Source organism: Caretta caretta, chromosome 11 (genome assembly GCF_965140235.1).
Source record: "Caretta caretta isolate rCarCar2 chromosome 11, rCarCar1.hap1, whole genome shotgun sequence".
NCBI lineage: Eukaryota > Metazoa > Chordata > Testudines > Cheloniidae > Caretta > Caretta caretta.
Window position 1 is genome coordinate 18,420,078 of NC_134216.1, and position 24,462 is coordinate 18,444,539.

A 24,462-nucleotide genomic window follows, 5' to 3' on the forward strand; every position below is an offset into this window, starting at 1 on the left:
GGTTAATCTTGATTAACATATCATAAGAACACAGTATCTTTTATATCCTTATGTATTTTTTAATACCATTTTAGAAGCTGAGATGTTTTTCTCTACTTAGCTACAGTAAAACCTCAGAGTTATGCACACCTTGGGAATGGAGGTTGTTCGTAACTCTGGAATGTTCGTAACTGAACAAAAAACATGGTTGTTCTTTCAAAAGTTTACAACTGAACGTTGGCTTAATACAGCTTTGAAACTTTATTATGAAGAATGTTGCTTTTAACCATTTTAATTCAAATGAAACAAACACAGTTTCCTTACCTTGTTAAATCTTTTTTAAACTTTCCCTTTATTTTTTACTAGTTTACATTTAACACAAGTGCTGTACTATACTTGCTGCTTTTTTTATTTTTTTGGTCTCTGATGCTGCGTGGTTGCATACTTTGGGTTCCAAATGAGGTGTGTGGTTGACTGGTCTGTTCGTAACTCTGGTGTTCGTAATTCTGAGGTTCTACTGTATTGGAAAAGGAAATTTCTCCATCCGACAGCAGTTATACCTCTTCTTGTAGTATACAGTACTTATTTTCATGCTCAGTTATGAAAATAGTTCTCAGATTTGATTTATGCTACCATTCATTGAATGGCTAATTGCCTTTGTGATCACAGACAAGTTGCAGTTAACTGTTTTTAAAGTTGATAATCCAAATGTGTATCAAGATATAGTAAATCAAAAGTAAGTAAATTTGAGGTCTTAAAGGAGGTCTTTAAATGTCACCCATACCATTTCTGTTTGAGACTTTGGTAAGCACAATAAATTTCTCTAGTAGGTCTTGACAGTAACTTATTTTTTTACATTTCAGGCATACCTTCAGCAGGCCCAAGAACTGGTTATACTTGAAACAATAATGCTTCAAACTTTAGGTATGTTATTTTAAATGGCATTCAGCCTGCGCAAGAATAAGGTCTGCATGCAATCAATTAAATGTACAGTAACTCCTTACTTAACGTTGTAGTTATGTTCCTAAAGAATGCGACTTTAAGCAAAACGATGTTAAGCGAATCCAATTTCCCCATAAGAATTAATGTAAATAGCGGGGGGCAGGGGTTTTCACCACACAAATTATATTATATTTTTATATGTGTATATATAAACTTATACTCTGTGTGTGTGTATGTATATTATTACAACTGAATGTTGGCTTAGTACAGCTTTGAAACTTCATTATGAAGAATGTTGCTGCTTATGTATATACACACACAGACACACACAGTATAAGTTTTAAACAAACAATTTAATATTGTACACAGCAATGATGATTGCGAAGCTTGGTTGAGGTGGTGGTGGAAGAGGGTGGGATATTTCCCAGGGAATGCCTTACTGCTAAATGATGAACTAGCATTCGGCTGAGCCCTCAAGGGTTAACACGTTGTTAATGTAGCCTAACAAGCTACAAGGCAGCACGAATGGAAGGAGGGGAGACAGCATGGCACAGAGAGACAGAAACACATACCCTGTGTGAGAGAGACGCATTGCCCCTTTAAGTATGCTGACCCCACTCTAAGTGCACTGCCATTTTAAGTAAATCAGGAAGTTGAGACAGCAACTGCTGCCAGCAAGCTTCCTCCGTCCAGAGACTCGTGTCTCCCCCCTGCAGTATGGATGGGATGAGCCAGGGGAAGGGGGACACTGATATTAGCCCCCCTCTACACACACACACCCACCAAGCAGGAGGCTCCCGGGAGCAGCTCCGAGGCAGAGGGCAGGAGCAGCACATGGCAGTGCGGGGGAGGGACAGCTAAACTGCTGGCAATTGATGCACAGGGAACTTAGGGGATCCGGGAGCTGATAGTGGGGCTGCCAGTCCACCCTGGTTCCAAGCCCCCACCAGCTAGCTGCAACGGGCTGCTCTTTCTGCAAGCAGTGGACCAAGCAGGCGGCTGCCAAACAAAGTTATGAGGGAGCATTACTCAACTTTAAACAAGCATGTTCTCTAATTGTTCAGCAATGAAACAACGTTAACTGGGATGACTTTAAGTGAGGAGTTACTGTACATCTATTAAAGTGGATCCCCAGTAACCCAGTATCATTGGCCTTTAGCTGACCCTTTCTGTTGCAATTTACTTTAACTGAGAAAAGGATATTTGCATTGTAAGCATGTATGCTATATTAAGTTGGACAAATATTACTTAAATAGCTATTGTTGCCACACTTTGGGAGGTTCAAATGTGCAGTGCCTGTTCAAATAGGTTTGGCACTAAAACCAATATCTGAACACAGATCGATGCATAATAGTATTTTTGTTTAACTGCCTAGTTGCGTAGAACTCAGTTTAAGAAGAAGAAAAACGAAGCTGCAAGGCAACAGAATTGTACCTGATCTAATGTTCTTAAAGTTGAATGCTAGTAATACTGTGGATAAAGTCTATTTAAAAAAAAACTCCAGAGAACAAGTGATCTTTTTAATAACTTTTGGCATTTCAAAAATTGGACAGTTATTTTTAATTTATATTTATATTTATGTTCATTGGCTGCAGAGGGTGGGATTTGATACATCTAAAGATCTGGTAGGTCTTTCTGTTGTACAAATACAAATGTACTGCAGTTTCTGAAACATATTCCTTAATTTTTCAGGTTTTGAGATTACCATTGAACATCCACACACAGATGTTGTGAAATGTACGCAGTTAGTGAGAGGTCAGTGATCTTCAATAAAATGATTTATGAAGTGTCTTCCCCAGTGTGAGTAAATATCATTGGCACACCTGTTTCCCCAGTTATATATTACCCAAAGAGCACTCTTTAAACTGATGTATTTCAGGTTACTAAAAGCCAGATCTTGAAAATTCTGCTTTAGATGTTAGTGGTCTGCACAATTCAGAAAAGTATATAGGATTTCCATGATGTGTCTACCAATTGTTAGTTCTGTCCCTTATTTTTTTCTGTCACTCTTCACTTCTCATTCCATGGCCCTGTCATCTCACTCTTTCCTTCCATTCTGTCAACTGACAACCATAGGAGTAGTTATAGGTGGTCTCCTGTGGCTGATACTTATATTTGGAAGAAGCAAGTCCTCATTACTTTACTCCTGCCCTTTTCCAGAACTGCCAAAAGATATTTAGGATGACAGTTCATGATTTCATTCATAAACAAGTGCTTTTCTTATAGTATCTATCTGCAGAATTAAATACATTAGAGGGCTAGTTAATTTGAATCTGCAACTTTCTACACATAAAGCTCTTCTATCCATGCAAAAGCATTCTGTGTCAGTGTTGAGTTCTGCTTTGTCAAGGCACACATCAGCAAGCAGTGGCTGGCAGAGTACATAGGAGGTCTGCCACACGCAGACACTTGGAGAGATATGTGAATGTTTCTATAAATAAGAACAATGTCTCCGTAATCTGAGTTTTATTTTATTTGAATTGGAGTGGTGTTGGCAAGAAATGAAATAACCTGTCTTCAGCCAGTGATTGCATCCTTATGTAACTTTTTTCCACTAGCGTGGCTATAGATAATAGGCTATTACTCTTTATAAGCCTATATATTAAGATGTCTATAATGTGTTCTGTGCTGAAATTGGTCGACAAGGTCTTGGTATGGTGTTAGTATTTTTTTTTCAAAAGTTCCATATAAGAACCTTCTAACTGGCTTTTACACTATAGGAATGTAAAAATTAACTATAACAGAGTCTACAATAGTCCTATAACTCAAACATAGGTTCCTTTTTAAGAAAAATTTTGCAGTAGATTATTCCATAGTCCTGTCTATCTTGGTTATTTCGTTCTGAAAATAGAGTTTGAGTGGGTTTTCCATACATAGTGTAGGAAGAAATTACTTGGATAAACTTACTATAAATATACTTATTCTTCTTGTGCAGGTTCCTGGGACCACCTGCATAGTTAGGGTTGCATTTTAAAAAGGCACACAGCTGATTTTCTTTAAAAATAGGGGGCACTGGTATGACTCTTGCAAAAATTAAAATTTATTTTGGAATTGGGGTGTGGCTGAAAATTGACTTTGACAATCCTGTGTCTCAATGACAGACTCCTTAAAAGATTTATATCAGTCTATAGAAAAATTGCTGGAAGTTGATTGAGTAGATCTGGTGCAACTGATAGGTTTTGTGTGTGGAATTTTTTCCCACATTTAGGGTAATTTTTAGTTGTTACTTGCATATGACTTGGACATATGCAAGCCTGATTGTGTGTATATAGCGCCAGTCTGTTCCATCAGATGAAATCTACATCAAGGGCTACATTTTTCTGTCACTTTATCCTGCAGTGGGGGTGATTTTTGTGCACAGCTGTTAAATAAAATCTTAATCAGCAGCTTCACTTCTGCACTAGCCTTTCATCACTGCCTTTAACCGCCTTTCTGCAAACTCTCCTTTTATGTAGCTATCCTCTTCTGATACGGTCAGCTATTACACCAGACTTTCAAAATTACTAATGTTTCGGGGCTGGGGGTGGAATCTGGTAATGGGGGGGGTGTGAGTGTGTGTACAGAAGAATGGATTGAGGGGATCAAAATGAAGGTTGTAATGTATAGTCTGTGCCATATACTTGTAAGAGGTGTGCTTATAAGCAGAGTATATTCTGTGAGGTGGCTAAACTTTACATTTCTTTGCTTTTGTCAATGTATTCTCTGCGAGGGGGGTGTCTGCCACTGTCTGAACTTACAAGACAGCATGCTGACACACACTCTGCCCCCAAAACACACGCTCTCTCTCCCCCCACATACACACACCACACTCCCTGTCACACTCCACACACATCCCATTTGAAAAGTACGTGGCTGCCACTTGCACACTGGGATAGCTACCACAATGCACTGCTCTCTATGGCGTTGCAAGAGCTGCTAATGTGGCCATGCCACTGTACTTGTAGCTGACAGTGTAAACACATGGCAGCATTTTCCCTGCTGTGGTCTTTGAAGGCTGGTTTAACTCCCAGTGCTCTACATCTGCAAGTGTAGCCAACCCCTTAGTTTAGAAGCACTGTCTCCAGGAAAGCCCTTTTAGAGTATTGTTAGTACAAACAAATCCCTATTTTGGGGACATGCTGTCCAATAACTTCCTAAAAAGCTCTTTCAGATGGGTGTGGGGGAGAAGAGGGGCATTGACAAAAACTTCTAGTCACAGAAGAAGATCTACAAGGTTAGCTGAGGCATATCCATACATTTGCCTTCCACAACAACCACCAGAGCAGCCAGACAGAATTCTCTGGTACCTCAGACTTATGTTTTGCCTAAAACTTGATTTCTAATAACATGCCTCACTAAAGATGGCGCAGATTCAGCAGAAAAATGGTTTAAGAAATGCCTGTCTTGTAATAACAAATTTCCTATCCCAGACTCGTACTTCTTTCCTAGATGCTTGGGTGAAGGGGACTTTATCCAGTCACTGCCATATCTGCCTTACACTTACAAGCTGCCCATTCAAGAATGGAGTTTCAGATTTTATCCATGCTGATGGAGGCCCTGAGCTTGCTTCCTTTGGGGAGAAAATACCCAAACACTAAAAAGCCTTTTAATCTAGTGGAGAAAGGCATAAGAAGAACCAGTGGCTGGAAGCTGAAGCCAAACAAATTAAAAGTAGAATTAGGCACTGAGTTTTAGTCATGAGGGTGATTAACCACTGGAATAAATTGCCAAGGGAAGTGGTGGATTTGCCAAGAGTCTCTCAAAATCTTCAGATCAAGAATGGATGCCTTTCTGAAAGATGTACTTTATCCAAACAGCAAGTGATTGGGCTCAGTACAGGGATAACTGGGTGAAGTTTAATGTGCAGAAGCCCAGATAAGATGATCTAATGGTGCCTTCTGACTTTAAATTCTCTTAATCTTCGAATCTTTGAAAATCCAGCCTTAGAATGTCTAAGTCTGGGGCTAAGAAGGTATGAACATTCTGGTAGGTGGAAGATGGGAGACATCAGACTGATCCACGTCATTCTTCATCAGTGTTAAGAAACTGACAAGCAAGAGGAGACAGGACCACAATTGCCTGTGAAGTCTGGAGACAGTGTATCTGTAATGACCTGGCAGTAAGAAGTTCCCATTCCAAGGAGACTCTGGTGTTGAAAGGGAAATTCATATTCATAATGGCAAAAATTAAATTACTGGCACCTGTGCTAGCTGAGAGATCAGAGGTGAGAGAATATTCCTCTTTCCTACTTCTGAGACTATCACCTAGGCCCTTCATTTCTTGGTGCCAATCCCAATCTGGTGTTCAGAGGTTAGTTCTGATTAACTTGAAGGGGGGGAATTGGTACACTAATTCCCATCTCACGGACCTTTCTTGATGCACCCGAGCAGAAGCCCCTCACCAATTAATCCTGCATCTACACTGGGACATAAGGTTCTCCTGAAAATGAACATTGAGAACCGGGGACTTTGAGTTTGACCTAGCTGCCTTGTGGGAGACCTGCCGCTGTTTCACCTTCATTGCCAGGTATCTTGGGATAGCCATTGTCCTTACTCTACTAATGTGAAAACTGCACGGTCAAAGTCTGTACGCCTTCCAAACCACCAGTATAATCTGCTCAACTGTGGTTGAATCTGACAGAGAAAGTGACCCTCTAGAAGAGGCGGTGGATCCAAATATATATCTTTTCCAGGGGATGTCAAGACAATTCAGCTGATGTTATGTGAGATGGGAAGATTTTAAGTAAGTTATATCCTATCACTAGTAGAGGAAACCCTCCCATTCTGAACCTTCACCTCAGCTTTCTACAGTCCTCTTTCGAAGTCTAGTAGTCTTTGGCAATCAGACAAGACTATTCACAAACCTTAACCCTTGTACCCGGTCTTCTTCCAGTCTTTCCCCTATGTATCAGGTGTTCATCAACACAATCCTCTTCCTAGGGTCTGTTTGATCTTTTCCCTTTGACCAGAGGATTCTAATAGCTCTTCATTCTTAAGTGCAGACTCGCCCATCTGGATCCATCTCTTTCCGGGGATTGCTTGAGTATCTTCCTCTCCTTGGGATACCAGGAGAGCTTCCCTACTCAGCTTCTACTCTCCAAGTACTTCTTGCAGTGAATCTAGGTAGCTCTTATACCCTGATTGTCCCAGGAGGTTGTGCTCCCTCTGGGGCCATAAGTTCCCTAAATGTCTGAGTCCTACTAACAAGCAGGTTGATGGCACATATTCTTAAGAGGATCAGCACACTGAAATTTTCTGGGAGTATAATTAAATATAAGATCTCCCCAAAAGCACTGCACTTTCAATTGACTTGTCTTCAGGAAAAGACTCATAGACTGAAAATTGGGAACCACATCAGGTGGATAGGGTTGCTGTGCCCATTAACAATCGATTCAGTAATCTAATCCTGCCAGGGATTTATGGAAGACCCCAGACTCTTGGAAGGTAGATTAATTGTACCAGGTCCTGCCTTAAGGGTTTGGTTACTTACATCAAGTATCCAAGCCAGTCTTTCATGGTTGATTGTGCAACGAAGGATTAAGATACACAGCCCTGTCCCCGAGTGATAAAGAATGATGGGAAACATATTCTTGGCTGGAAGTCATATTTATCTGCCATCAAACAGATGAGTAGTAAACTGTCATGCTCTCTTGATTTGCTCTGACTTTTATACCTTTGGCAAAGTCATTGCCTTGTTGATACGCCTTCCACTTTTTTGCACATTTCTCAAATAATCCCTGATCAGCTCTAAAGGGTTAGTTAAGGGTGGAGTTCCAGCCTTTAACTAGGTTTCTTTGCTTAAGTGAGATCACACTAAGCTGCATTAAAACATTGTCCTTGTTTAAAAAGTTTATATGAATACCTTGGACAGTCTTTCCCTGTTGTGGCTTTGGTTTGTTGAGCTTAAACACCTGTATCCTGGTCTTTGGTAAACTTCATTTGATTACACAAAAGTATGTAAATCGAATAAATTTGAAATCTTAGTTACAGAAGTCTGTTTAGTGCTATGAGTGCAAGCATCCCATTAATGTGGACTTATATTGAGACTGAAATGTATAATTTTCAAATTGTGATTTTTTTTGCCTAGTTTCTTGCTGTTCAACTTAAAATTATGTAAAACAAAATTGTTTAAGTAACCATTACATATTTCAGAGTAGCAGCCGTGTTAGTTTGTATCTGCAAAAAGAAAAGGAGTACTTGTGGCACCTTAGAGACTAACAGATTTATTTGAGAATAAGCTTTTGTGAGCTACAGCTCACTTCATCGGATGCATTCAGTGCGGGGGAAGAAAAACCCCACTGAATGCATCCAATGAAGGGAGCTGTAGCTCACGAAAGCTTATGCTCAAATAAATTTGTTAGTCTCTAAGGTGCCACAAGTCTTCCAATTCCATATTTGACAACTATCATATTTGTTGCACTGGTAGCTTTTGGCAGTCCACTCTTTCTTTAATATAAAGTCATACTGATGAATTTATGGTATTTCATCTTTCTTTAACTCAAATATGCTTCAGCAAAGTTGTAGTATTGTAGAGAAATCTGTGAAGATGGCTTATTCTGTACATTAATAAAAACTAACAAACCTGCAGTCTTGTTTAACCTTTCCATTTTCAGTTATGTTTCCTTATGAAAGTGTCAGGGTTTTTGTAGTAGAGCCCTGAATATGCTTTCCTATATCTTTTTGGGAAAGGCTACCAAAGAAGTTTAATTTTGAGAAAATAAATTTGGCACAGAACTACTAAAACAGATTGAAAAAGCTAAGTATGTAGTACAATTCCATCAAATGTCCGTTTATTTTCTATTATTGTGGATTAGCAAAATATATGTGGGGAAAACAGGTCCTATTCTCTTACTACTTCTGTCAGATTCACTGATGTAATCAACAATGGATTATGGCATTGCCCAGCCCTAGCAAAAGGCATAAGCCTGGTTTACACATTTGTATCTTTGTTATCAGCAGTAATGGGAAATGGAATTCGATTGGATTTTGATAAAATGATGGTTTGTAAAGCTTCCCAGATTGCTAAATTTGAAAGCTACTGCTACAATTTTTCTTTTTCAGACAAACTCCTTAAAATAAAAGAATAGAGGTTTGTGACAATGCTCCCTTTGACATAAGATCCAACAGTACATTTTCTCCAGGTAGCACTGATTTCAAGTGGTAGTATCAAAGTAAGAAAATTCAATGAAGGCTGCATTCAATCTTCAATTAAGCTCATTGTGCCCAGATATTCCATCTTACACATTTTAAGAGTAAGTGCTCTTATTTGAGTGAGGACCTTGGGGGTTTGGCAGATAAGGGCCAGAGATCAGTCTTTGGGATGTTGAAGCCTTGAATTTGATGACCATTTTTAATGAGTTATAAATTTGTTAAAATCTAGGTTGAAGCTTCTGATATAATCAAATGTTTTGTTCCATGCTTATGAGCATTACATTTTGATTAAAGAAGGTGTAGAAGTGCACACAAGCTAATTTAACCCTTAAACTGTCTAGTTTGGGAACTAGCTCTGTTCTAGGACTTTCTGGGATAATTATGTGTTACTGGTGTATGGTCATTGAATTTTTCTCAACTGCTCTATGCTCCTTCAGCTGGAGAGGAGCACTAAGCTCTGGCCTGAGCTATAGTACAAACTGGCTCTCTATTTGACTGTCCTGCTGAGAGACCTAGCTGTGGGGAGGGTTGTGGTAAGGAACCATCTAGAACTAAAGTAGGGAGGCAGGCAAGCACTAGAGTTCAGGTGGAAGATAAGAGAGCCATCCCTCCACCCACACTGTATTAGATTTGGGAGGGCTAAGGAGATGAAAGGGAGACTTCCATCCTTTTGTGGCTTAGATAGAGACAGTTCAAGAGGCAGAAGGATCAACATACTCTGTACAGTAGAGGGAAGGTTGATGAACTGAATGACTTGCCCATCTCCAATTATAGCTCAGTGAGGATGAGTAAACCTGTCCTCAGTGCCAAGAGCTAAGTAGCTGATTTACTTTAAAAGGCAGCTAATGTATCTTATTAGTGTTCTACATACCTTTCATTTTGAGGTTAAAGCATTTTAATTATGGAATGAAGCCAACAATTTGGAGTGGATTGCTAATTTTTCTTCAATTTTCTTTTTGTTACAGCAAGCAAGGATTTGGCACAGACATCCTATTTCATGGCTACCAACAGGTTGTTATCCTGAACCTCTTTGTTGCACTGTTGTAGCACACTATAGCTTCCTTTACTGCAGGGCCCCCTCCATGTGTCCTACCCTTGTTGCAACAGAAAACTGGGCCATCTACAGTGGTGGTACCGTTCTGTTTGCAGTGCGGTGTATTGTACAAGGGCCTTGTGGCACAAAGGGGTTAAATGCACAATGAGAAGTGTAGTGGTGCTTTCTGATGACATTTTCTCGATTTGTGAGTGCATAAGTCTAAAACTGGTAGCCTGAATAGCAGCTAAAGATTACAAAGAGATAAACTTAACCTAGAAAGTCGAGCATCTTGGTAAGTACAAAGCTATTTCTAGTTTACACTTGTAGTTAATGGCAATTTTTTCTTAATTTAAATACATTGATCCAATCCTAGTTTTATGAAACTGCAGTCAGCCTAAAAACTCTTAAAATTACCTAATCTTCTTTCCAGGTAGACTAGAATTAGTCTAAGCAATGTTTGTCCTTCCAGAAGCAGTGTTTATTTTTAACATGCTTTTTTTAAAAATCATAGTATTTATGTGAAATTAAAATTGGTTGTCCAAATGCAGACTAATAAATGTATGCAGCTATTCTGGTGCATAAGGATGAAGTTTGGGAGTAGATCTAAAAGTCTTCCATGTGTTCTTTGCAAAATTAGTTTTAATTTAATGTAATCCTAGTACATGATTTTGTTAAAATCCAAGTTTGTATATGTAATGTTTGTTTGAGAGGACCCTAACCATTTTTGGTGGTCCCTTTGTTATGGGATAGTTTTTTGTTTGGAAGAGTTTTGTTTTCAAAACCTGTTAGAATCACTGTATCTGAACCAGCATACTTGTGCTACTGCCAGCTGGGAAATTGAAATGAGAGAAGATTTGTATCCCCAAACCTGGGCCTAATGAAGACTACTCATGTCACACAAGTGATTCTCTCAACCTCAAGGGAACTATTGAGTATCCATAGCTACTAGTTTGATATGCAGTTTCAGTAATGAGCTGTATTAATGACTTCACTGTGGTTGAAATTTTATCAACCATGTTATGTTGAATTTTTGTCCCTCTCTTTAAAATTAAGTAAAAAGTAAAATGCCAATAGAATGAACTGAGGGATACTTTTTTTTTACTCTTGTTAAGAGCAAATTAAATTTACCAGATAAATGACCTGCCTTTTCTCAAGGTTGTAAAATAATTTCAGAATTTAATCAGAAGCATGTTCCATGATGTAATGTTTAATATCTGTTTTGATACAAAACTTTATGCTATAATCTTAGTGATTGACTTGTTTGGGTTTTTTGTTTTACATGTTTGAATTCTCTGCAACAGCCTGCACCTTACTACCTTCTGTCTTCAGTACAAACCCACAGTGATAGCATGTGTGTGCATTCATTTGGCATGCAAGTGGTCCAATTGGGAGATTCCTGTATCGACGGATGGAAAGCATTGGTGGGAATATGTTGATCCTTCAGTTACTCTGGAATTGCTAGATGGTAAGTAGCATTTCCTTTTTATTTCTTTTAAATATTGTGACCTTGTTCTTGTAGTTCTGCTACTGTTTCAGCTAATATTTAACTCACCCCCAACTACTTTAGGTCCTGGGTAAGGGAAGCCCTTGAGCTCATGCTTAAATAACATTGACTGTATAGATGAGAATCTCACCCCTGCTCTGACCATGTAGGCCAGAAAAAAGGGCCAGAGCAGAGTAAAGGGACAATGGGAGCCCCATATCAGCTGTGGGAGAATTCTCGTGGCACAGGAATTGGAAGATGGCCATAAGGCTGCCTCCTCTGCGGACTCCCTAGCGAGACTTGGTATGTGGACCATGCTAGGGGCAGGGCCTCCACATGCAATAGTGCAGCTCATAGGACAGCCTGGGGAGGCTACCATAACTCAGACATGCTCTCAGGGCTGTCTAAATTAGGCTTGGGGCTTCTGCAGCCCAAGAGGATGCAAGAATGGCTTAAAAGCCACGATAGCCTCACCTTCTGTGGGCTGCAAGTTCAGCACATGCTTCAGTTGTTTGCTGAAGTGGGATTTTAAATAATCACACTGAAAAACTGAAGTCCTCATAGAATGTGCTGCCTTAAGATGACAATTTGCTTCATTTCTACCCAGATTATTAGCCGCTACTAAAGAAAATTTCTTTAAGATTATAAAATTGAAATAGGATCAACCACATTAAAGCCAATTTTGTGTAATAGGAGTGAATCTGGCATAGCCCATGGAACCTTATTATTAGTACCATGGAATTTCTATTTAATGGTTTTTATCAGAAAGAAAAATAAACTTTTTCTGCTAACAGAAAATTAAATGGTCTTCTAGGTATTTACCAAAGTTGTTCACTGTTTTTTGTTTTGTTTTTCTACTGTTCGTGGTGACCAGTTTTGTCTCAGTGTTACCTTATGCTGCTCCTGTCTATTTCCATCTGTCATCACTTGGTTTAAACTTAGTCCCTGCCCCAAAGAGTTTATAATTTATCCCTTTATTTGTGTCTGACACAATGAGGCTCTGATCTGTGATTGATATCCCTAAGCATTATTGCAGTGCAGTAATAATAAATGCTGTCTAGCATTTGCAAATCTATATACTAATCAGAGGTTGCTAGGAGATGTCTTGCAATCAAAAATCCCTGGTGTTGAGCTGTGGTGTATAACCTACGACTTGGATATGACCCACAAAGGGTTCTTTTGGCCTGCAGTTGTCTTCCATTTCTGCGTCACAAGATTTTCACTTTAAAAAAATTGCTCTAAAGTGAGGAGAATATGAACAGATGTAGCACTATTCACAGAATCAGTGAGGCAGCATAAAACTCCAAGGTCATCTGCCTCTAGTCATCTCAGTGGAATTTTCTCTGTAGTCTACAGATGACAATTTAAATATCAGCATAATTTTACTGTTTATTTAGTAAATGTATTTAGTTATTTGCTTTTTATTCTGGGTGGATATCAGTAATTAGACTGAAAAGATCTGCTCGGCGGTACCCACAGATCTGTGTGCCCAAAACTTCTCTCATTCCTCACTCAAGTTTGGTTATATCCCTGGAGCAGCAGCATACCAATCAGAGCAAATGTAAGGAAGGAGTGTATAAAGTGTGTGTGTGTGTGTGTAATAGGCTGAGCAGATCACGGGGCTTAGCAGCAGAAAGCTCATGGGGAGATTAGTTTGCATTTTATTTTGCAAGGTCTATTGAGGACTTGGCTCTTCAGGATTCCATTCTGAAATCTAAAGCCACCTCTTGACTCAACATCTATTTTCAGGTACTTAAAAATGTTACATTTTAGTAGGCTGTAGCAGTCCCTTTGCAACTTCAAAGGGTGTAGACGCCTTCTTAATTGAAAAGACCTTTCCCACTTTCTAACATGGCAAGAAATTTTGCAGAAGCACTTTGGAGGAATTGATCAAGAAGCTCAAGTGATCTGCAGATTTTCAAAGGGACAAATACTTTGTTGTGTTAAAGATCTTCATTCAGTTGTCCCTGAAGAAGCAGAACCCAAAGATCAGATAGTATGAATTGACTTTTACAATGCCCTAATACAAGTTTCATGCTGAAAACTCACTGAATTTTTAAAAATATCTGCCTTCAGAGTGACAGATACCCAGTATTTTAAAAGAGCTGCTTTTTGTGCAGACCTTTTTGGAATTTTATGAACAGACCTCTTGGAGAACTTTTGATTTGTTCAGGCTACAATTCCCAAACATCCCAGGCTGTTTTTCATAACGTGTGCCACTTTAGATCTGGATACCAGGAAGTTAGAGAGAGACAGTAAGAGTCTTTCCCATTTATCCTTCCTTCGGGCCCTCAAAACTGCATATAGCATACTTCAAACAAATTTTCTGATGAAAATATGTAAATACGTAAGTCAATTATGTTCAGCTCCTAAGAACATAAGAGCTGTTACCCTGGATCATACTGATGGTCCACTAACCCAGAATCCTGCCTCCAACAGTGGCCAGTACCATAACACCAGGGAGAGTGTACAGAACAGGGCAATTTTTGAGTGATCTATCCCATCTTCTATTCCCATCTTCTGGTAGTTAGAGGTTATGGGGCACCCTGAGCATGGGGTTGCATTCCTGACCATCTTGGCTAATAGCCATTGATGGATGTATCCTGCATGAACTTATCTAGTTCTTTTTTGAAGCCAGTTATACAACATCCCAAGTCAGTGACTTGCACAAGTTAATTGTGTGTTCTGAGAAAAAGTACTTCATCTTGTTTGTATTAAAGCTGCTGCCTTTTAATTTCTTTGAGTGACCCTTGGCTTGTGTATTGTGGGAAAGGGTTAAAAACTTCTCACTACACTTTTCCACTCCATTTATGATATAATAGACCTCTATCATATCCACCCTTAGTGGTCTCTTTTCTAAGCTGAACAACCCTGCTCATATGGAAGCTGTTCTATCCCCTTGATCCTCTGTGTTGAACTTCTTCGAACCTAGTCCAGTTCCACTAATCCTTTCTGAGATAAGGATGACCAGAACTGGACACAGTATTCAAGGTATGGGAGCACCATGGATTTATGTAGTGACCGTGTAAAATTTTCTTGTCTTATTTTCAAAAAAAGAAAAGGAGTACTTGTGGTACCTTAGAGACTAACAAATTTATTTGAGCATAAGCTTTCGTGAGTTTTCCACTGAATGCATCCGATGAAGTGAGCTGTAGCTCACGAAAGCTTATGCTCAAATAAATTGGTTAGTCTCTAAGGTGCCACAAGTACTCCTTTTCTTTTTGTGAATACAGACTAACACAGCTGCTACTCTGAAACTTGTCTTATTTTGTATCCCTTTCCTACCAGCTCCTAACATTGTTAGCCTTTTTGCCCACTGCTGTGCATTGAGCTGAAAGTATCCACAATGACACCAAGATTCTTCTTGAGGGGTGTCAGCTAATTTAGAGCGCATCATGAAATATGTATAGTTGGGATTATTTTTTCCAGTATGCATTATTTTGCACTTATCAACATTGAATTTAATTTGCCATTTTGTTGCCCCATCACCAGTTTTGTGAGATTCTGCTAGAACTCATTGCAGTCAGCTTTGGACTTACAAAAATTATTCAAGATAATTATCATCTGCAAACTTTGCCTTTTCATTCCCATTTCCAGATCATTAATAAATATGTTGAATGACACAGGTCCCAGTGCAGATCAGTGGCGGACCCTACTGTTTACCTCTCTCCAGTGTGAAAACTTGCCGTTTATTCCTACCCTTCATTTCCTGTCTTTTAGCCCATTACTGATCCACGAGAGGATCTTCCCTCTTATTCTATGACAGCTTAGTTTCCTTAAGAGCCTTTGATAAGACCCCTTGTCCGGGGCTTTCTGAAAATCCAAGTACACTACGCTTGTTGATACTCTCAAAGAATTCTAATATATTGGCGGGGCATGACTTCCCTTTACAAAAGCCATGTTGACTCTTCTCCAACATATTGTGTTTGTGTGTCTGATAATTCTGTTCTTTACTATTGTTTCTACCAATTTATCTTGTACTGAAAGTAGGTTCACCAGCCTGTAATTGCCAAGATTGCCTCTAGGGCCCTTTTAAAAAGTCAGTTTTACCTTAGCTATCTTCCAGTCATCTAATATAGAGGCTGATTTCAGCAATAGGTTACAAACCACAGTTAGTAGTTCTGCAGTTTCATATGTGAGTTCCTTCAGAACTCTTGAGTGAATGCCATCTGGTCCTGGTGATTTTATTACTGTATAATCAATTTGTTCTAAAATCTATTCTATTGACACATCAATGTGGGATTGTACTTGTCACTCAAGAAGAATAGCTTTGATCCCTCCACCCCCATCCTTTTCAGTGAAGACTAATGCAAAGAATTCATTGAGTGCTCCTTTAACGACTTCATTGTCTGGTGGCCCCATTGCCTATTTGGCAGGCTTCCTGTTTCTGATGTTCTTAAAAAGAATTTCTTACTGTTAGTTTTTGCATTTTTAGTAAATTGCTTCTCAAATTCTTTCTGGGCCTGTCTTCTTATGCTTAACCTGGCAGAGTTTGTGCTCCTTCCTATTATCTTGTCTTCCAAATTTTAAAGGATGCCTTTTTGCTTCTGTTGGCCCCCAGTACTCTGCTCTTGAGCTGTGGTGGCATTCTTTTGGACCTTTTAATGTCTTTCCTGATTTGGTGTATACATCTCATCTGAGCTTCCATTGTGGTGGTTTTTAAATAGTTCCCATGCTGCTTGCAGGTATTTAGCCCTTTTGACAGTTCCTTTTAATTTCCATCTAACGAGCATCCTCATTTTTATGTAGTTCCCTTTTTAAAGTTACATTTTACCATGGTGGGCTTTTTAGTATTATTTCTCCTCCCCTCCCTGTTACATTTAATTACATTTTGGTCCCTATTACCAAGTGGTTGAGCTCTAGTTACCTCTTGGACCAGTACCTGTCCTTCACTTTGGACTAAATCAAGAATTGCCTCTCTCCTAGTGGGTTTCAGAACTAATTGCTCCAAGAAGCAGTCATTTATGGTGTCTAGAAATTTTATTTCTGCATCCTGCCATGAGGTGACACTTATCCAGTCAGTATAAGGATAGTTGAATTCACCCATTATTATTGCACTTTCTGGTTTTGTAGCCTCTCTAAACCTCCCTTAGCATTTCACATTCACTGTTACCATCCGGGTTAGGTGGTAAGTGTATATTCCTACTTCTATACTTTTTTTCCCCCCTCCAGGCATTCATTTTCTATCCATAGTGATTCTGTGGTACAGTTTTGTTTCATTTAAGATTTTTAGCTTATTTTACTCTGATTTGTTTAATATATAATGCCAGTCCCCCAGCAACGTGACCTAATCTGTTATTTTTTTTATATATCTTATACCCTGGTATTAGTGTGTCCTACTGATTATTCTCTTCCCACCAAGTTTCTGTGATGCCTATTATATCAATATCCTCCTTTAATCCCAGACACTGTAGTTCATCCATCTTAGTATTTAGAGTTCTAGAATTTGTATATAAGCACTTGCACATTTTGTCAATATTCAGTTGCTTGCCTTTGTGTGTTATATTTAAATAGACTCATACATTTGCCTGTTCCTCACTACATCTCACCTGTATTTTACCAACTTCTTTCCTATCCTCTATACTAAGATAAAGTGTCCCGTTCCCCCGCCCCTCCCAAGGGATGTCTCCACCTGAACCATGTACTGCTCCACCCCATCAGGTTTTCCCCAGTTTAAACAATCCTCTACAACTTTTTCAATTTTACATGCCACAGTCTGGTTCCATTTTGGTTCATGTGAAGCCCATCCCTTCTTTATAGACCAATCCTTCCCCAAAAGTTCCCCAGTTCCTAATAAATCCCTCTTCCCTGTACCAATGTATCATCTACGCACTGAGACCTTGCAGTTCTGCCAGTCTTACTGCCCTGTGCTTGGAACTGGAAGCATTTCAGTGAATTCTACCATGGGGGTCCTGGACTTCAATCTCTTACCCAGCTGCCTAAACTTGGCCTCCAGGACCTCTTTCCAACCTTTCCCTATGTCATTTTGATACTTACATATACCACCGGCTCCTCCCCAGTACTACCTATGAGACTATCTAGATGTTTCGTGAGATCTGCTACCTTTGCACCCAGAAGGCAATTCACCATGCAGTTCTCTCAGTCATCACAAAGCCAACTATCTACATTTCAAATAATCAAGTCCTCTATTACTATTGCCTATCTCTTCCTAATAACTTGACTCCCTGCCTCCGGAGCGATATCCTCAATGTGAGAGGATATCATGCCATCATCTGAAAGGTGGGTCCCAATTATGAGATCATTTCCCTCTGCCCCAGGATCATTTCTTCTGCCCTGAGACTTTCATCCTCCTTAACAGCACAGGGGCTTTCGGACAGGAGGTAGGACTACTCCACTATGTCCCTGAAAGTCCCCTCTGTATAGCTCTGTCTCTCTCTTTGCTTATCCAGTTCAGCCACTCTGGCTTCAAGTGCATGTACTCTGTCTCAGGGCCATGAGTTGCTTGGACTGCATGCACATGTATGCCCCCTGTCCGTGAGGCAGGTGGTAATACATGTTGCACTTAGTGCAATAACGTGGGTAGCTGTCACCCTTCTGCTGGTTTTCTGCCTGCATTTTTACTCTTGGGGTGGCTTATTGTTGGCTAAGTTTTGGATATGTTTGTTAGGTGTATTGGGTTTTCTTTATTTCATGAGTTTTCTTGAACTTGGTGCCTTTCTATTTGTTAAATCTCTTGGACTCCTTCACTGCCAAACTCTCTCTGCAGCCAAACTCCCTCAGTTCCTGTGCTTGCTCTCTCTCACAGGCTATCTGTTCAAGAGGGGGCTGTCTCAGGAGGTCTCTAGATCTAACCCCCCCACACACACATACTAGACTACACCCCTTCATACCTATTATTGATTACTTGTGTCCTGACCTCTAGGAGTATGTCTACACTGCAGTTAGACATCCTCTGCTGGCTCATGCCAGCTCACTCAGGCTTGTGGGGGCTCTTTAATTACAGTGTAGACTTCTGGGCTCACACTGGAGCCAAGGCTCTAAGACCATGTGAGGTGGGATAGTTATAGCCCTTGGGGTATCACTAATGAATGATTTACTCTGCTGCCACAGTGGCTAACACCTCCAGGAGCCTATGAGTCACCAGTTCAGCCTTTCTGACCAAGCTTGTAAGATAAGGTTTAAATCTGAATAAGCCTTTAGATTTTAAACTGCTTGGCTTATAAAATGCTTAGCCCCTTCAAACTAAATTTTAAACTGAACTAATATTTTAAGGTTTAAGATTTAAGATTGTGCGCTATTACTGTAAAGATGCAAGAGGGTAAGTTCTGTAGTGTATTTTGATGTACAGCGGTAGCAGGGTCCACACAGCCAGTTACTGCATGGCAAGCTGGGTTTCTGTAAATGTACACCGTGGCTTACCTGTACTATCTGAGTAGACAAGCCCATAGATTCTGTTACTGATTCAAGTATGAAAAGAGGCTTTTGGTTTTTTTCCTCAGAGCTCACACATGAGTTTCTGCAAATACTAGAGAAAACACCTAGCCGACTGAAGAGGATTCGTAATTGGAGGGTAAGAACTTGTTGCCTAAGTAATTTGTCATAGGACATATGGGGGGAGGGATAGCTCAGTGGTTTGAGCATTGGCCAGGGTTGTGAGTTCAATCCTTGAGGGAGCCATTTAGGGATCAGGGCAAAAATTGGGGATTGGTCCTGCTTTGAGCAGGGGGTTGGACTAGATGACCTCCTGAGGTCCCTTCCAACCCTGATATTCTATGATTCTATGATAACTGCCACAAACCTTAAAAGTAAGATTGTAAACTTCCTGAACTTTTCCTTAGCAATATGTTCATAATTGTATGTCCCTCTGTAGTTCCCTATTATGGTAGCTTACATTTAAAATAAATAAAATAAAATTAAAATTGAAACAATGAAATCCACCTTATTTTATCCAGTTTTGAGATATGTTAGGTAGCTGTTTATTTGTAGGTACTTTCTAAGTTTGTCCTTACTCCTTTCCTTTTCATATAGGCTAATCAGGCTGCTAAGAAACCGAAAGGGGATGGACAGGTATCTGAGAATTCTCTTCTTGGTTCATCTTTGGTCCAGAATTCCATTTTGGTGGATACCGTTACTGGTGTATCTGCCAATACAAGCTTCCAAAAATCATCAACGTCGACCTTTCCTGCACCAGTACCTCTGAACTCAGGAAGTATGTCTGTTCAACACAGTCATGCACCTGAAAACTTGGCAATATTAGCTACAGGAATGCCAAGTACCTCATATAGTTTGGCATCGCACCAAGAATGGCCTCAACATCAAGAACAAACAAGGACCGAACAAATATATTCTCAGAAACAGGAAACTACATTACCTGGTAGTCAGTACAATCTGAACTTCCAGCCAGGAACTTCTGTACAATTGCATTCTGGGTTACATCACAGATCTGACAAACTTACTGAGCATTCCACTGGTAAACAAGACTATGCTCACAAGTCAGGAAACAAACACCATGGACAGGTTGCTGCTCCTGTAATTCCTCAGAAAATGTCCTTGGATAAATACAGAGAGAAACGCAAACTAGAAACCCTTGAACTGGATGTGAGGGAACATTATGTAGCTACCCAAGTAGAACAGCAACATAAAAAGCACATCCAACCACAAGCAGCCAGTAGCAGTTCTGTTACTTCCCCTATTAAAATGAAAATTCCTGTTGCAAATGCAGAGAAACCAGAAAAACATGTGTCTGATAAAAAAGAAAAGGGTGGATCACTCAAACTGCGAATACCAATCCCACCTACAGAAAAGAGTTCCAGTAAAGAAGATTTGAAAATGAAAATTAAAGTTTCTTCAGAAAGACACAGCTCATCTGATGAGGGCAGTGGAAAAAGCAAACACTCAAGTCCACATGTTAGCAAAGACCATAAAGAAAAGCACAAAGAACATTCTTCAAATCGCCATCACAGTAGCAGTCACAAGCATTCACATAGTGGTGGCAGTAGTAGCGGCGGCAGTAAACATAGCACTGATGGAATAACACCAACTGCTTTGAGGAGTCCTGTTGGCCTGAGTAGTGATGGTAATTCCTCTAGTTCCGGCTCTTCAAGAAAGAAGTTGCACAGCAATGATGCTTCTCACAACCACCACTCCAAATTGAGCAAAAGTTCCAAAAGTTCAGGTAGTTCATCTAGTTCTTCCTCCTCTGTTAAGCAGTATGTATCCTCTCACAACTCTGTTTTTAACCTTCCCTTACCCCCTCCTCCCCCTGTCACATACCAGGTGGGCTACGGACATCTCAGCACCCTCGTGAAACTGGACAAGAAGCCAGTGGAGAACGGTCCTGATGCCAATCACGAGTACAGTACAAACAGCCAGCATATGGACTACAAAGATACATTCGACATGCTGGATTCGCTGTTAAGTGCCCAAGGAATGAACATGTAATCAATTGTTTAGGTCACTTTTCTTTACTTTTTTAATTTAAGAATTGTTAGAATGGAAAACTTCCTAATCTAGCAGTAGCAACACCAGCTGTTGTTGCCATGGTTTCAGTATATGTAAGTGCTGCTTTATCCTTCACTGAAAAGAAGAGGTATAGTAAACAAGTCTTTATCTCCACATACAATAGTGTTATAAATACTGTAATAGCATGGAAGGTGCAAAAATCTCAGTATTTCTACAACTGCAGCTAAGAACAGTAGAATGATCATCTGCTTTTAGGTGTCTAGGATGCCTCAAGCATTGATTATTTAAAATTTTGAATACTGCAGCCACCATTTTTGTTGCTTAGCTTTTGAATGAGTGTAATTGTTTCCTTGTGTATTTATACTGTATGTATGATTTGCATGTTTCAAAGATAAAGGGATTAAAAACAGTATACTGACAACTGTTTACAAGAAAGTGGAGAAAAATGTACATACATTTTTGTATGTTTAGATATACCATAAATACTCAGGATTGGAGCTGCTTGTAAGTATAACAAAATATACATAACTTTATTTTATCTTGTGTCAGAGTCCATCAGTAATCTAAACAAAGGTGACGCTTTGTCATGTTTATCTTGAACTGTAGGCCTTATTGGAAGCTGCTTAAAAGGGCACTTCACTAGAATGGGTAATTTAGTACCATGTGTGGTCATCCACAGGAGAGCATCACCAATGAGGCAATAAAGGAGTCTGGGCCTCAGTTTGCTGATTGTGACCAGATTGACTGCTGAAATGCACCCCAAGCTTTCTGAAGGAAAAAAGAATAAAGTTTACATAATCTTTTGATGTGAAGTGCATTTAAATGTTTATTGGCTTGATGCAGTAATATAGGCAGAGCTGTTACTTAATGATTACGTAGATTAATGTGAGTTAAGAACTGAAATTCATAAAAACTTATAGTGAAAAATTAGTAAGTTGTTTTTTAAACTTTAATACCATAAGTTATTTTAATAGTAAACAGGGATCACTGTTTCCATTACCTTTTCAGAATAACAGCCATGTTCTGAAGTCCAAGAAGTGTATTTGTGTGTGATGCCATATTTCTTTTACAGGTGAGAATGCAGTCTTCACAATAAATAAGAGTAAAACTATGATATCCCAACTTTCCTTTATATTCCAACAATAAAATAGTTACCACTGATTCTCTGTGCATTGTACTTGTGATTAGTTACAAAATTGGAGGTTACTTGTTTTGTTTTTAGCTCTGTGAAAAATCACTCTTCAATTAAACCACTAGTATACACTTTGTCTGTCTGCAAGTGTCATAATATGGCTTGTGTACTGTTTGCACAGTCTTCTGCCTTTTTAGAAGAAATAAGAGACTTGAACGTTTATACATCATTTTTGTTGAAAGCCAATACTACAGTTCCGTTTTACCAGCTGACAATTAACTAATTTTATGGTTGCGCTTAAAATCATTAATAAGCTATGAATTAATTCAACATGTATTCAGTATAAGATAGCGAACGCTGGTTCCTAGTGACTGTTTTGATTTTTTTTAAATATACAAGAAGTGAAGTTTTGCTAAATCACCTGCATATGCAGTTAGTACTTGGTGTAACTGGTTGTAAACACTTCAGAATTTTAATCTGAAGCTTAGCCCTTTAGTTCCATTATTAAATGAAGTGCTTTAAACCACAAAATTGTTCAGTACTTACCCGTTTGTAGTTGCTATATTATGTAACTACAGGTATATCAATTACTATGTAATACTCAGTTTCCAGTAATGCAAAAGCTTATCACTAAGTTTTATTTGAACAATGGACACTACTTTTTACATCTAAACATTTTAAATTGAAAACAGAATAATGTATCTAGGTCCACATTTAGCCTTTTCCCATGGATATACAGGATACAAAACTTTACCCTTAACTGCTTTGAATTTCTCTACATTCAGAAAAATATACTTCAACATTATTACACTTGTTTCACATTGTTGGATATGTTCTAACCCTTTTAATAGTCTCTCCTCTCCATCTCAGCACTAAGTCTGAAGAATTGTTGACAAATGTAAGCAATGTAAACTGTTCTAAACTAATATGCAGAGATAGAAGATAAAATAGTAAATTGTGTTTAAAATACTCTTTACAAAGTATCACAATATTTGCTTGTAAGCCTATTAAATAGCTGTACAATGAAATGCCTCTTATGCATCCAATGTGGATACAGCAATATATTGTACTAGAAATATAGCATCTAATGTTATAACTTAGAGATGAAATGCCAGGCAGGTAACTGGTGATGGTCAAAAGCAAATGAAAAACGCCAGAGATTTTCACTTGAGTTGATGACTTACACAGGTCGTTCACGCTGATTCCAGGGAGCTCTGAAATTACATTGACAAAGGGTTGCTATTCTAAGTTAATGAGAAACCGTGATTTCAATTTCTTTGTAGAGAATATCCACAAATAAGATTATTTTTAGTTTGCATTATAATTGTGTAAATATGTATATCTCTGTACTGAAGTCTTGCTCTCTGAGATTAGAGTTGACATGGTGGATATGGGGGGTGGGGAACAACAAAATATCACTAATTCACACTGACTGAAACCCATTGCAAATGACTGAACTTTGAATTACAGCATGTTCCAACTGTTTATGGGGTCAGCATTGGTCCCATAAGTGAATGAATAAATGCAATAAAAAAGCTAATACGCCACAATGTACTTTGTTCACTTTGGTTATAGTTTTGTTACTGTCTTGAGTGAATTTAATAGAAAATACACTATGTATTTTGTAAAAATGAAGTCTTAATTCTGAAACCTCACTACAGTGCTCAGCTATTAAATCTCATCATTTTTGTGATATGTTAAGTGTGTGGATTATAGAGATTCTACTGTACGTTGAATCTTTAGTGTCCTTGCTAAAGGTGGAAGTACTGCATTAAAGTACTCTAGACAATGTACTGTATCTTGCTGTGGTCTAGTACTTTTGATATTTGGTTAAAATTGAAGTGCTGTATACCCTTTCTGCTCATTGTAGATAAATGTTTCATGTTAAAATAGCCAGTTGCAATTTTAAAACAGCCCTTTTATGAAATTAAAACTTCACTTATCTTTTTTAAGGACAACTTGTGTAAAAGCTATTTATTAATAAAGTTCCTTACCTCGCCACTCTCACTATTGGGCAGAAATACAGTCCCATTTCCTGTACTTATCTTGCCAATTTTGCTTGTATATATTAATTATGAAAAATCCCCTTGGATTTGATGACAAAACATCCATGGTTTTTCAAATGTAAACAGAAAGCACTTTTGAATTTTGAAAAAATAACATAATTTACCTTCCCTGACTTTTTTCACAGTAATTTCTAACTCAGCAAAAATACATAGTCAGAGAACTTTCAGAAAAGCAAGTTATATAACTTAGATACATTTAGAGGAAAAAAAAAATGAGGTACGTACTTTTCATTTGATATGAACCAAGTGGGAACTTTGATTTTTTTTCCATA

The 24,462-nt window shown here is 38.8% G+C and overlaps 1 protein-coding gene across 9 annotated transcripts in view; it reads left to right on the forward strand.

The window, feature by feature from the left end:
- CCNT2 (cyclin T2) overlaps positions 1-23,664 on the forward strand; it is a 43,596-nt gene extending 19,932 nt beyond the window's left edge. For 5 of the 9 annotated variants that reach the window (XM_048869212.2, XM_048869206.2, XM_048869207.2 and 2 more), the window contains 6 exons: positions 843-903; positions 2,614-2,676; positions 10,016-10,061; positions 11,388-11,551; positions 19,030-19,100; positions 19,559-23,664. In XM_048869212.2, coding sequence (XP_048725169.1) covers positions 888-903; positions 2,614-2,676; positions 10,016-10,061; positions 11,388-11,551; positions 19,030-19,100; positions 19,559-20,971 — 1,773 coding nt within the window. In that variant the 5' untranslated portion in view covers positions 843-887 and the 3' untranslated portion in view covers positions 20,972-23,664. Of the gene's footprint in view, positions 1-842; positions 904-2,613; positions 2,677-8,986; positions 9,152-10,015; positions 10,379-11,387; positions 11,552-19,029; positions 19,101-19,558 lie in introns of those variants that run through there. The other 4 variants (XM_048869209.2, XM_048869210.2, XM_048869213.2 and 1 more) reach the window with 3 other exon arrangements.
- The last annotated feature ends 798 nt before the right edge of the window (positions 23,665-24,462 follow it).